Below are 14,430 nucleotides of genomic sequence, written 5' to 3'. Positions count from 1 at the left end.
ACCCCTGGATGGAGCCCATTAAATGGCTTATATGAATATGTGTTGTTGCTGAGATAAGAGTGGGTGCGGGGATATTATTTTATTATTTTATTCTATTAATTTTATTTTTATATTATGTTTTTATATTCATGTAAGCTGCCTTGAGTTGCTATTTGTGAGTAGGTAGCAATATAAATTTTCTAAATCAATCAATAAATTTTCTAAATAAACATCCTGTAAATTCAACTGTCCTCTAAAGCTAAACTAGTTGTTGCTACTGGGATAAATGAAAAAAACACACAATGTCTCATATTGGAGCCTATTTTTCAGGAAATAAGGATAAGAATTCAAGAAGCCAAGTTTATAAAGAGAAAAATTAGCCAAAGAATGCCAAATTATAATTAATTTGGAGGTGAGGGAAAGTAAGAATTTAGAAAAATATCTTTCTGATTGGTAGAAATCAAATTGCTAAAGACCACTTTGATTATTAGAATAAATTAGTAGACCCAGTGAAATGCTTTGGACATAGTACACTAACAATACTGAAAAGATCCTTTTCAGCTCTATTCTGATTGACCTAAAAGTCTGTTATTTTAAAACAAAATATTTTAAATTGATTTTTTAGTTTAGTTGGGATTTAATAGTCTGAATTGTTTACTGCCATCATTTTGGACAAATCAATATTTTAAGAAAAAAAAATTTTTGTTTTATATTTATTAATATCTATGGTTTTTTTTAATACTTAGCATAATATACTGTTTTCCATACATGTACCTTATTAATTGTAAAATTGAGGTACTTTGCAAATATGATAACTAATGTAATGCTTCCCTGAAGTGGCTATTAGCAATTGAGCACTTCTATCCCTTTCCCCAAATGACCGGCCTACCTGGTCTAGGCCAGGGGTGGGTTCTAACTTATCTTGCTGCTGATTGGCTTCCTCCAACACCATGTGGCTGTGCCTCAAGGTGTGCTCATATGCACATGCAAGAACATTGGCCATTAAAAAAAATAATAATAAAAGCTGAAAACAAGATGACAACCGCATGCACAGTGCTGGAAACTCAGCTTCTGCGCATGTTCAGAAAAACAAAAACCCAGGAAATAATTTTTTAAAAAAATAATACACCCCTGCCCCTTCCCCAAAAGTCAAAAAGAAGATGGCAACCACATGCTTAGTGCCAGAAACCTGGCTTCTGCGCATGTACAGAAAAAAAAACCCCGGAAGAAAATTCCCCCAAAAAAATTTAAAGAAAAAAAGATGGTGGTGCCTATGGACCGGTTCCTTTATATCATTGTGATGTCATTAGTGAGTCGCTACTGGTTCAGGTTAACCGGAAGGAATCCACCTCTGGCTGAGGCACTCCAGCCCATCTTGGAGACAGTTAAGGAATTTAATTAAAATATTGCCTGTTAAGACAAAATCAGCAATTACAGATAACAGCAAGCACCGGTGCAGTAAATATATAAACAATAGCATATAGACAATGACACAGCAAGCACACTAAAATAGTGGTCCTTAAAATAAAATCCAGCAGCAACTACAGATAATAGCAACAAGCAACAATGCGATAAATATGTAGACCGTAATACAGTAGGCACATTAAATTAGTCCTTAAAATGTAATAAAATTATATCACAACTTCAGACAACACAACGAACAAATTAAAATGGTAGCCCTTAAGATAAAATCAGATTAAATGCCACAATAGTATAAAACATTAAGCCTTATCGTGAACAACATTTCTCAACTAGAAACATTGTTCCCATATCTCCCATGTGGCTCAGTTCAACAACGGCCAGCATAAAGGTCCATGCTTTCATGGAGCTTTCATTTAAATCATGCACGTTGGTATCAGAAACTGTCCTTTGTTCAAATGACCCCTCACCAATCCTCTGCAGACCCAGTGAAAGGCCTACTTTTCTAGCCAGGAACTAATGAGGCAGGAGGTCTACCGGACCAAGGATATAGCCACTTTGGAACCCTGCCTTGGGACAAGATGGTCACACTTTCAAAGCAGCTAGGATACAGTCATCATCCCAAACTACAGTAGTCACTCTTCCTTGGGATCTGTCTCTCTGTCTAAAAGAGTCCAGCCTCACTCCCCATAGCAGAATTGTCCTTTTTACCTCCTTTCAGTCATTTAAAAATTCCCCCCCTCCAATCTCCTGATATTGCCTCTCCCTTTCTCTGAGCTGCTGGAATTTATTTATTTATTTTGTACAATACAAATTGAAAGTTAAAGAGAATAAAAACATGTAGTAGTAAATATCGGGGAAAGGATAGAAGAAAAGATATGAGAATAGACTACGTCAATGAAGAATAGAGGAAAAGATATAGGAATGGAAGAAAAGATGGATAAAATATAGGAGGGGCAATGTCCAGTGCTTTGATTTCATTCCCTCCGTTGGGAACTACATTTCCAGAAATCTCTTCCCCTCTCTCCAACTCAAAGAAAGATAAAGGGGGAGAATAGCTGTAAATCTTTGTAAGGACTTAAAAAATGAAAGAAGGAAAAGGAAAGCTGTTAGTGGAGTAGGCTATAGAAATAATTAATTTGACATAAATAATTATGAATGTGTGCCCTTAGGGGAAAGAGAATATCTTAGAGGAAAGAAACTGTTTGGATAAAAGCTGGTCCCCCCCCACACACACACACTATGGTTATGTTGAACAAATGTCTCATTGACATGATAATGAGCATTTTTCTCTGACATGAAGTGTGGTTTCTTAAAGCCTAATTTTTCATACTTAAAGAATGCAAAATCCACAATGTAGGACAAACTGGCAGAAGAGAGCAGAACAGATCCCAACCAAACAGATTCCCCACCAGTCAGAGGACATAATGACAATTTTAATCATAGTTTCAGCTGGGAAGCTGTGGGCATTCTTGAGTAAGCCAAGTCCAAAAACACTAGAGAATTCCTGGAAGCCTGGCACTCTGATAGATTGATCTTCAATAGATATATGGACATAAACAACATCCACATACTGTTCAAAAGAGATAATCAACAAGACGAAAAAGGAACAAAAAGACCAAAACACTTCCCCACCAGCAATGAAAACTATGATGAGCATAGATCAGTGCTTCTCAATTATTTTCTGTTATGTTCCTTCCAGAAGAAGTAAACATTTTACACCCTCCACTCTCCGCCGCAACTGTAAATAGTCCCCAATAAGCAAAGTTGGCTCTTCTATGACATGTGGACTTCAGTTCACAGAATTCCTGAGCTAGCATGATTGGCTCAGGAATTTTGGGAATTGAAGTCCACTAATCATAGAAAAGCCAACTTTGCTTATTCTTGGCATAGATCAACACCAGGATTAACATCAGACAAATAATCAAGAAGTAAACAATATCCCAACCAAGGAACTGTAAAACAAACTAACAGCAAACATTATTAAAGCAAAGCAACAAAAATTTTATCTGTCTGTCTGTCTGTCTGTCTGTCTGTCTGTCTGTCTGTCTGTCTGTCTATCTATCTATCTATCTATCTATCTATTATATGCCGCCCCTCTCCATGGACTCTTCTCACATATGTATTATATGCATATAAAGATTTGTATGTAAAATATTATTGCTAGGGAACTGGATACTAAAACATATAAAGTATGGTTGCAGGAATTGGGTATACTGTATCTGTTTTAATCAAAAGATCAGGGGTGATATGATAGCAGTGTTCCAATATTTAGGTGTCTGTCACAAAGACGAGTGGGCAGGAGAATCAATCTGTTCTCCAAAGTACCCAAATGAAACTAATCAAGGAGCAACCTAGAACTATGGAGAAATTTTCTGACACAATTAATGAAGCCAAGTGACTTGCCTTTGAGGGTGCTCCAACACTGGAGGCTTTTAAGAAGAGATTGGATATGGTGTAAGAGTTTAAACTTAAGGAGGGAAAGACCTCCAAAGTTTTCTACAATATTTTATTGTAATCATCAATATATAATCTATATCTATAACCAACTCATTTATACATTGGGTACAACATCCAATTTCAATTCATTGAATATTGAGGCTCTTAATTTATGTTTTCAGTTATGAGAAGTCATTCTGGTTGTCCAACCATATCTGTTGTTCTTTTATTGTTATTGCTAAGTTGGGTAGCTGCATTTTTATAGTTTTTATATATTTCCTTCCCTGTTTTTCTATTTTGCCCTTTTTTGGTAAATTTTTGGCAAATGTTAAAAAAATAGAATTTAAATTGTAAAATAAAATTTTAAAAATGAGAAAAAAATAAATAAGATGCACTGGGAGATGGAAGGCATGATCTTGTTGTAAAGATCTGTATTTTAACTGGGAAGGCAGATTTTAAATGTGTTATTTAAATGTAATTTTTTCCTGTGTGAACAATTGAGAAATTTCCTTGAGAAAAAAAACATTAAATAAAAAATGAAAAAATCACTCAAAATTATTTGAATTAGATCCCATTAAAATCAAGAAAAGTTTTTGTTTATCATGAATAGTACAGATTTTATAGAATCATTCATTCTCTGGCTCTAGCCCATAGCATTCCCGTGACTTTTTTTTTAATTTTTCTTTCAGGCTAATATTTGGCACTCTTTATCCTGCCTATTACTCCTACAAAGCTGTAAAATCAAAGGATATTAAAGAATATGTAAGTAGCACTTCTGGGGGTATCCGCTCTTTAGAAGAGAGAACATGCTTCAATTGTGATCTTTTTTCTGTGTACTTACAGTATGCCAAATCATTATTATGTACCTCCCACTCCATTTTAATTGGTAATTTCATTTTTAACTAATTTTTAGATGATTTAATCTTATCTTCCACTTTAGCTGCAACACCAGGAGAAACAAGATTTGTTTCTTTGGTTTATATTTCCTGTTTCTAAAGTAAACATTCCGTCTGATTAAAATTATGTATTCTTTATTGATTAATTTAAGGACACAATGCTGGGCCATTGAAGCACACATAGCAAATACAACTATATTTGGAACACAACATTGGTCCCCATTTTGTACAGATCTGTACAAATTTTGTACAGATCTGTACAAATTGTACAGATCTCCATCCATAATTGCACTGACTATTATTTTGTAATAATATTCCAGATTTGTTTTCATTATGAAGCCAGAGAAACAGACTAAAGCCATGATGGCGAACTCGTGGTACGTGTGCCAGTGTTCCCTCTAATTTTTTTTTTGGGGGGGGGGGCGGAAAAGTATAGTGTCTGAGCCGCACAGAAATAATAAATAATTGAATAAATGAATAAACAAACAAACAAACAAACAAATAAAAAACCCACCCTGTTTTGCCTCAGAGAATTTCAAAATAAAATACTGTACTGTGTGTCTATAACAGTGAGCTCATAATAGCGCAACTCTATCAATATCAAAATGCCGCTTAAATAGTTGAGCTAGTTTCAAACTAGATTTTGATTTTCTTTCTCTCTTCCTTACTCCCATTCTTTTTCTTTCTCTTTTCCTTCCTCTCTTTTTTCTATCTGTTTCTCTCTCTTCCTCTCTTCCTCTCTCTCTCCTTCCCTCTCACTCTTTCCCTCTCGGCTTCTGGGCAGGTTTGGAAAACTCTGAGTTGATTATGATTTTTAAGTGAGCGATTACTCACTGCTCACCTTAGATGGAACTATGACGTGTGCCACAGGTGGCACACAGAGCCATATCTGCTGGCACCTGAGTTGTTGCCCTATCTCAGCTCCAGCGAGCTGGTTTTCAGCTTGTGTGGAGGCTCTGGGAGGGCATTTTCAGTCTCTGTGGCGCCTCAGAGTGGAGAGAGGCCATCTTCACCCTCCCCAGGCTCCAGAAAAAACTGTGAAGCCTGGGGAGGATGAAATATGTGCCCACTGAGCCCACTGGAAGTCACTAAATGGGGGGCAGGGGGTTGCTCATGCATGTGCAGTGGTGGGATGGATAGGAGCACTTAATTAGGGGGGTGGGCACACATGGCAAAAAAGATTCGCCATCACTGACCTAAAGCAACTTGGGATTTACTAAACCTGATAACACCTGTAGTTTTTAATGAAATAAGAAGCTTGTAATGAAAAATGTAATTTTAAATAATGGGAACTACCAGAAAGTAGATTCAGAATAACTTTTATGACTATTCTTATGCTGTATCAGAATTACGTCTGCTACATGATCCTTAAATAAGCAATTTGTTTCCTAACTAGATAATTTTCAAGTCATTTTTATCTTCCACACAAACCTTGGTTGAAAGATTAATAAATAAATAAATACATTTGGTTCTGTTTTTACTATTGAGTACAAATCTGTTATTTGAAGTAGTACCATCTTGATGTTTCTATTAGTAAGTCTAGCGTTAGTAATAGGAAGGAAGGAAGGAAATAGCACCCATATAATTTGGACGTATGCTTTCTTTTCAGGTGAAATGGATGATGTACTGGATCATATTTGCACTCTTCACAACAGCAGAGACATTCACAGACATTTTTCTTTGCTGGTTGGTATACTTTGAAATGTGTTCTTCTTCAGAGGAAAAGTAGAATAGAGCATGGAAACACAGAGGCATACAGTATAGATAGTATTAGGCACCCAGTGATATTAGGTGGGTCGAATACCTCTCTTGGAAACCTGACCCTTTCTTTCAGGAATGCCAAATGTGAATGTCGGTGTTACTGATTGTTTTTCTCTAGGATCCTGCTTTGAAGGGGAATATTGTAAACATAACAATCATTAGCATCCCTGAGAAATGTGTGGTTTATATAGAATTATCACCACAGTATGTGAATCAGTGCTCATTTATTGGGAAAAATTACAAGTCATGGGAGGATGTACGTTATGAAGATGCAGTTCTGATGTGTATATTGTGAAGACACCAATAAAATATTTTGGGGTTGGACAATTATATTTATATTAAAATAGGTAAGCAAAGAAAGAAGAAACATCTTTTCAAGGATGAAAGCATATACAATAGTAAAAATCATATGACATAGTAAAAAAAAACCATCCACAATTTAAAAAGTCAGGTAGGTGAGAGAGGTTGAGAAGGGCCAAAGGTAGAAGAAGGTAGGCATGGGCTCATTGTTCAAATTACGCATGTCTGAGTTTGCAAAATAGCTAACTGAATTTTCCTGCTGATAAACTAAATATACCGTAGATATATATCTTTAAATGCCAATATACTAAAACGAAACTAGAGCACACAGACTGTTTCTAAATTCCCAGGAATTTAGAAATGGCGGCTCATTTCCTATACAGTGATACCTTGTCTTATGAACACCTCATACGAACATTTCGAGATATGAACCCGGGGTTTAAGATTTGTTTGCCTCTTCTTCCAAATTATTTTCACCTTAAAACCCGCCACTGCCACTAAGATGCCCCATCTCCGAACTTCCATTGCCAAGTGAAGGCTCCCCTCATTGGGAAACCCCACCTCCGGACCTTCCGTTGCCAGTGAAGCGCCCATTTTTGCAATGCTGGGATTCCCCTGCTGGAATTCCCCTGCAGCATCGCAAAAACGCAGAAGTCCGGAGGTGGGATTTCCCATGGAGGGGAGCCTCAGGGGAATCCCAGCAGCGCAAAAATGGGTGCTTTGACTGGCAAAAGGGGTGAATTTTGGGCTTGCACGCATTAATCGCTTTTCCATTTATTCCTATGGGAAACATTGTTTTGTCTTACAAACTTTTCACCTTATGAACCTTGTCCTGGAACCAATGAAGTTCGTATGACAAGGCATCACTGTGTTTGGTACAGGGAAAGTCTTAAGTAAATGCATAAAATAAAATACAGGAAGAATATGAAGATGAGAATGGGGATATTAGGAAGAAAGATAAGGACAAGGATCTTAGAGAAAAAAGCAAAATAAATTCTCAGCCATGAATAGTTTGCACATCATTTTTTAATCTTCATATTTAAGCAACTCAGAGTTACTCTGTGGTAAGATGGATGGCCAATAAACTTTATAAACAAACAAACAAAACAAACTTTATGAAAACTACAATAGTACATTTACCAGTGGAATTGTGAGGAAAGTGCACAGCAAATAAACTAAATCTATAATTTCTTACTCATTTGTTATCAGTACTCAGTTGTCATTTGAGGGCCAAGGATTCAGCTCCTTCTAATCTTGCACAATTGCCTTTGCTTAACTGAACATCAGGATATATGAGATACTCTGTTCTCTTTTGCTCTCCAAGAAATTTTTTCCTGTAAGAAATATGGAACTGAATATTGCTATCATGAAACAAGCTGCGTGCATGGATTTCGACTGAATATTTGTGCAAATTGTCAAGGCATATAGGATGGAAATAACCATTGACAGGAAATTGTTCTGTTGTACTTTGGAATGAATGAGCAGTGAAACTTCACATGACATTCTCAAATAGAAGGGAGGATAGATACCTGTTATGGTCTTATTCATTGTATTGGTGGAGGGATTGGACATTTACCAATAAACTTTGTTATTCATGAAGATGCACTTAAAGACATTAGCGAAATCCAAAATGCAGGAGGAAATATTTTTGGATGCCAACATTAATACACATATTCAAACGTTTATAAATTTACTTTCTTGGTAAATTAATAAGGAATCTGATTTGAAAAGAACACCAAAATATATTATTTTTTTCTGTAGGTTCCCATTTTATTATGAACTCAAAATAGCCTTTGTAGCTTGGTTATTGTCTCCATACACAAAAGGCTCCAGTCTTCTATATAGGAAATTTGTACACCCAACTTTATCTTCAAAAGAAAAGGTCAGTGGCATTATTTCTCATAAAGTAAGATAAGCTTATGAATAAGAATATCCTTAGGCTGTGACACCGTTAACCATTAGTGAGCCTCATCAGACTGAGTGACAACTATTGAATCAGTTGTAGAATAACACGACTGATTGTATAATATTACTTATACTTTTTGCATTCCTTTCAGGAAGGAGAGTTTCATTTCAGTAGGTGATACTTTTTTTTCTTGATCTACTTGTTTTAACAGATAAGAAGTAAAAAAATGCAGTTTCCCACTGGGATGACTATTAGCTCTATAGAAAAATATATATAAAATTTTCAAACGCCGTTGGAGCAGTTAGTTAGAAATCTTGAAGAACAGCTGATATGAGAAATAGATTTTTAATGCACATGTTTCCAATCTTATTTTTCAATTATATTACATTGGGCTACAGCATCTTTAATTCATATCCAGATGTGAATTATGGGAATTACAATCCAATACACTATGATATCAAAATATAAAAAGTTACCAAGAGCTCATGTACCCCTTCACTATCCTTCATTCCTTTTAATTCAGCAATCTGCACATTGACAGAGCAATTATAGTCTGTCACTAACAAATAGAGGCTGCAAAAGTTAGCAAGTTGATGGTAAATAAATTGCTGGGTTTGTTTTGGCTTTGTGTATTGTGTGAATTCAGTTAATTAGACTTACTAGATAATGGTTAGACAAATGGTGGCTTGCCATGATTTATATAACCATCCTTTTGGAAAGTAATTTACATAGCAGCACTTTTATATTGTGCTTGTCTCTGGGATATAATTTGTGAATTATTCTTCCTCAGAATGAGTGTTAAGCAACCTCCTGAGTATTTGTATAGTGTTCCTTAAGGATCTAAAATAGTTTTAGTTCCCACCATCACCATATTATCACTCTAATTAGAACCTATGCTGTAAGTATATATCCCTATTTTTCTATTAAAAAGATCATGTGAATAGCTGAATATTTATTCATTTTATTTCTCCAAGTAGATTGATATATTAAGTTCAAAACCTTTATTTGTCATTGTACATCATTTATACAATGAAATTGGTTTAGCCTTTAAGCAGTAAAAGTATGGTCACCAGACTACAGTGGTTTGGTTTGTGTAAAGTATTAAGCACAAACCTAACAAAATTATGACTTTGAGGTTATCCTGAAAGTGGAGAAACTTCGGTTCCCCAAATTTCCATATTTGTTTTATTATAAAATTATCACAACTCCTCTCATACAATTGTTATATCAATGAGAAAGGTGGATGATTATGTAAATTATACCCTGTTTAAACTGTTTCGATCTACAGTATATACAGGGTAGGCAGGGAAACATCTTACTTTTGATGAGTAAGAAAAAGACAAATTTATTTGAACTCTTTTGAATTTGATTGTGGATTTTTTTTCTTTTTGACAGGAAATAGATGATTGCTTAGTCCAAGCAAAAGATCGCAGCTATGGTGCCCTGGTGCATTTTGGAAAACGGGGATTAAATGTTGCAGCCACAGCTGCTGTAATGGCAGCTTCCAAGGTAACCAGAAGGATAATTTGAGAATTACTTTAATAATACAATTTTCTTTGGCTGTGAGAATGTTCAAACGTTGGCTTATGAGCAATGCTTAGTATCAGAAACTCAAAAAGCCATTTGCCATTAATAGTGGAAGGCCATAAATGTCTCAGTACACATGGACACAAGGTCCTAGGAATTACATTCTTTGCAAGGTGATTGACAGCAAAATTTAGTGTTATATTTAGGAAAACTTATAGCTATTTCCACAAATAACAAAATGTACCCATAAATGTAGAAGCTTGAGGTACAAACCTAAGAGTTTGGGGGATCATTTCACTTTTTTCCAGACATTTCTTTTTCAAAAACCCCCATAATCTTCACTTAACTTATTTCTTTTTTATTGAATTAAAATAAGGAAACTCTAAATAGATTTGATACAAAATCCCAAATAATATGAAAAACTGAAGAGAACACTTTGTGCTAAAAATGAGGTTGTTTAAAGAGATAGGAATAATTGTATGCACATTTACAATCTCTGTATGCAAATGGAGAATGAACTGACACAGATAATCTTACAAGAACAATTTGGGTCATATTGCAATTATTAAACCAAGTGCCCATGTGACCATCTCATTCAACAACTGCAATCTCAGCTTCCCCTATTGCAAGGCTCTCGGAGGCCAGTACCTCTACACCACATGAGGAAACCTACTGCAGTCTAGAAGGCCTCAGCCATGTAGATCCATCAGTAAGTGGAAACCTGCCGCAATCCAGGGAGTCTTGCATGGCTATGCCTTCCGGTACGTGGAAAATGTCTGTGACTTAGGAACTCTTGGTTAACAATCTCACCAGCATATGGGGCATCCACACACCCCACCTTTCCCAGAGGTTTTGGCCCTTTCCCCCACCACACCACTTTCTTGAAAGACCTGGGACTTCTCAAAATCTAGTTGTGCAGCTCCACTTCCCTTTTCAGGTAGCTGCAGACAAGCATGCTCTGCCAACGAGATGTGCCTTTACTGCAGAAGCTAGCCAACACCAGCCCTTGCAATATTTTGAGCCTCTATCTCTGAAAGCATTGTATTGGATAGCTTTCTGCAATCATTGTACCTTGTATTGGCAGGTTTCACTTGTATTGGTAGGATGTACATCTAAGTAATATATATTACTTAGCTCATGGGGGGAAATTACAGTGTTCATGAGGGCAAGCACACTGCCAAATGCCCCAAATTTTGTCACATGACAGCAGGAAGACTGAAACAGTTGGAATTTCAGGAGAGAGTAGTATGTCCCTTCGTTTAGTGCTGTTGTAATTTTGAACAGTTCTGGTTTGTTGCACAGTCAGCCAGATTGTTGTTACATTTATTTTCCACCTATCTCACCATGGCACTACTATAAGCAGCTAACAACCATAAAAAGGAAGAAAATATAAGAATGTAAACAAAGCTGAAGTAAAATAATAGAACAATAAAATAAACAGTGAAAAAGAAAACAATCAATACACCAATATGATAAGCAAAAGAGTGGATGGGTGGAAATCAGAGAGAAAGAGATGGGAGGTGGAGTCAGCCATCAATCTAGCAGCCACATCCAGTGTGAAACCCAGCCCAGTCAAGAGAGCCAGATCTTCAGGGTCTCATGGGTGCTGCAGCAGAGAAGGCTCTTCTTCTGAATCCTTATAGTCGGAGTTCTTTGACCAACAGGATCCACAGTAGGCTCTTTCTGCCAGTATGAGTAGGATAGGCTTGTGCTAGGGGGATAACAAGATGGTTCATCAGAGAGCCTGGACCTATGACATTAAGGGTTTTAAAGGTCATAACCAACACTTTGAACTGCGCCAGGGACCTCAAAGAGTGTTCTCACTGCCACACTCTGCCCCAGATGAAGCTTCCAAATGGATTAAAATAGTATCCCCATATGGAATGCACAGCAGTAATCCAGATGAGAAATGGCTAGGGCTTGAGTGACTGAGCAAAGGGAGTCATGATCCCATAAATGTCACCACTGATGCGCATGCTGGAGCTGTGTTAAAATTGTCCTAGTGATGCTCAGACATCTAGGAGAACTCCTAAGATATGAAATGGATTTGAATAGGGTAGTGCAATGCCTTCTGAATGAAGAATGACCAAAATCTCACATCCTGGATGCTCCATGCACCCAAAGCCATTCAGTCAGTTGCTGAATCAATGGTCATAAATCCAGGATAGATCAAGAAATCAAATAAAGCAATATTATTATATATATATTTCAGTTGATTTACTGCATTGATTTAATAACTTGTAACTATTAACTATCGGGTGATCCTGATCATTAAACATTGGACAAAAGGAGTATGTTTGCTATGATTTCAAAGGGAGAGGAGGCTTAATTGCTTAATTAAGTTTATTGTATAAATAGTTATAAGAAAAGAATTAATTGGAAGAGGATAAAAAATATATGAAATATAAAACTAACTTATTCTTTAGGATGTTGCTTAAGCTCTTTTTGTTTTCCTATTATTATGAAGATAAGACTATTTCACATCTAAACTATATACCATTTAGTGTTTGAGACGCCTTTAGAAGTGGTGAAATCTTAAATACATTGTATTACATCGTTTCTCTTCATATAAGTAGAGATGTCAAACTTGCATCACGTGCAGGCCATGCCCACTCCATCTCCATGAATGGTGAAAACATCATGTGACAGCAATATGACATGGCGAGTTTGACAGCCATGATATAGAGGAATTAGATGCTACGGTAATTATTTTACAAAAATCCTAGAGTGGATGTCAATACTCAACATGTACACATAGTACAGTGACAACAGCAAGGCCTTGAATAGATGGTACAGTATATGGTATATACAGCTTTTCTGCAACAACTGACTTCATGCTTGTAGAACAATCTTAACGTTTGTTTTATATGTTGCCACAATGGGATTTGTTTTTGCCTGCTAGATCACCGAATTCCTTCATTTTCTCTTACATTTGGATCTGAAAGAATGGCAGGTAACCTTGTGAAGGTTTCTATTAACTTCTAAACTAATCTACAAATTATCAAGCAAGACCAGCATGCTTGCCAATGACTTTTTTTTTACTAAAACAAGCACTATCAAGAGTAAAATGTAGAAAACACTTATTCTGCTTTCTTTAATCCATTCAGCTTTAAACTATGACTTTATCAGTAGTAACAAAAATTGCAGGTGTGCCTTTTAACACATGAGTACTGTATTTTTCAGAGTATAAGATGTATCCTTTTCTTCCCTAAAAGAGGCTGAAATTTTGAGTGCGTCTTATACTTCGAATGTAGCTTTTTTGAACCTTTTTTCCAGCCCTAACTAGGTGTTAACAATCTTCCTAGCTTCCTATTCCCTCCAAAGAAGGTTTTTTCCAGTCTTAGCAGGCTTATTTTTATCCCTATTCCCCTTGAAAAAGCAGTGCTTTTCAGCCCTAACCCAGTGCTAACAATCTTCCTGGCTTGCTGCATTTTTTTTTACTCCTATTCACTCTGAAGCAGTTTTTCCTGCCCTAAGTCTTTGCAGGCTTGCTTTCATTCCTACTTCCTCTGAAAAAGGCTTTTCATGGTCAGAACTATAGTTTTGAGAATCTCAAGCAGTGACATGCTAGGATGACATCACCAAAGCAACAAACAGATTTGCATTGTACAACACATCTGGGGGAGTGTTTTAATGTTTTGAGGTGATCAAAGCAAAATATGTCCTTTAGATATAAAAGAATTAAAAGCATTTATTTCTATATTATTTCTAAAAGGGGGGATCACATCACTAAAAATTACTATTCAGCTCTAAGCACTATTGGTACAATCTTGAGGAACTTCAAAGATGTTTGGGGGGAGACCATATTTATGCTGTGAATTTTGAATAGCCTACAAACCAGGTACTATAATAATATATGAATAACTGAATTCACAGATTAAGCTTTAAACTTTTGACTAAGATTTATTGTTTGATGTTAGTGTTATTTGAATACAATTGTTGAATTCAAATAACACTAAGATTAAAAAATGAAGCATAATCAGTGAATTCAGTTATTAATCTTTTAGACTTTACATATTGTTGGTATTTTTATTTATAAGTATCCTTCATATTACTATTTTAAATAAACATCTAATGGTACAGCTTCTAAAATATGTTCATTTTAAAGAGGTTTTAAAAACCTTTTGATATAGCCATCTTTTTATTATCTAAAAAGAAAGCATTAATGAAACAATTATAAAAATGAAGATAAAATACATTCAA

The 14,430-nt window shown here is 35.9% G+C and overlaps 2 protein-coding genes across 2 annotated transcripts in view; both read left to right on the top strand.

The window, feature by feature from the left end:
* IMMT (inner membrane mitochondrial protein) overlaps positions 1-14,430 on the top strand; it is a 348,633-nt gene that overhangs the window by 268,639 nt on the left and 65,564 nt on the right. The window lies entirely within an intron of this gene.
* REEP1 (receptor accessory protein 1) overlaps positions 1-14,430 on the top strand; it is a 43,763-nt gene that overhangs the window by 11,996 nt on the left and 17,337 nt on the right. Inside the window, exons 2-5 of the mRNA XM_070729165.1 lie at positions 4,527-4,599; positions 6,343-6,419; positions 8,556-8,676; positions 10,096-10,209. Of these exons, the coding sequence (XP_070585266.1) occupies positions 4,527-4,599; positions 6,343-6,419; positions 8,556-8,676; positions 10,096-10,209 (385 nt within the window). The remainder of the gene's footprint in view (positions 1-4,526; positions 4,600-6,342; positions 6,420-8,555; positions 8,677-10,095; positions 10,210-14,430) is intronic.

Source organism: Erythrolamprus reginae, chromosome Z (assembly GCF_031021105.1).
Source record: "Erythrolamprus reginae isolate rEryReg1 chromosome Z, rEryReg1.hap1, whole genome shotgun sequence".
NCBI lineage: Eukaryota > Metazoa > Chordata > Lepidosauria > Squamata > Dipsadidae > Erythrolamprus > Erythrolamprus reginae.
Note: the sequence above shows the minus strand (reverse complement) of the source record. Positions and strands in the feature narration are given on the sequence as shown.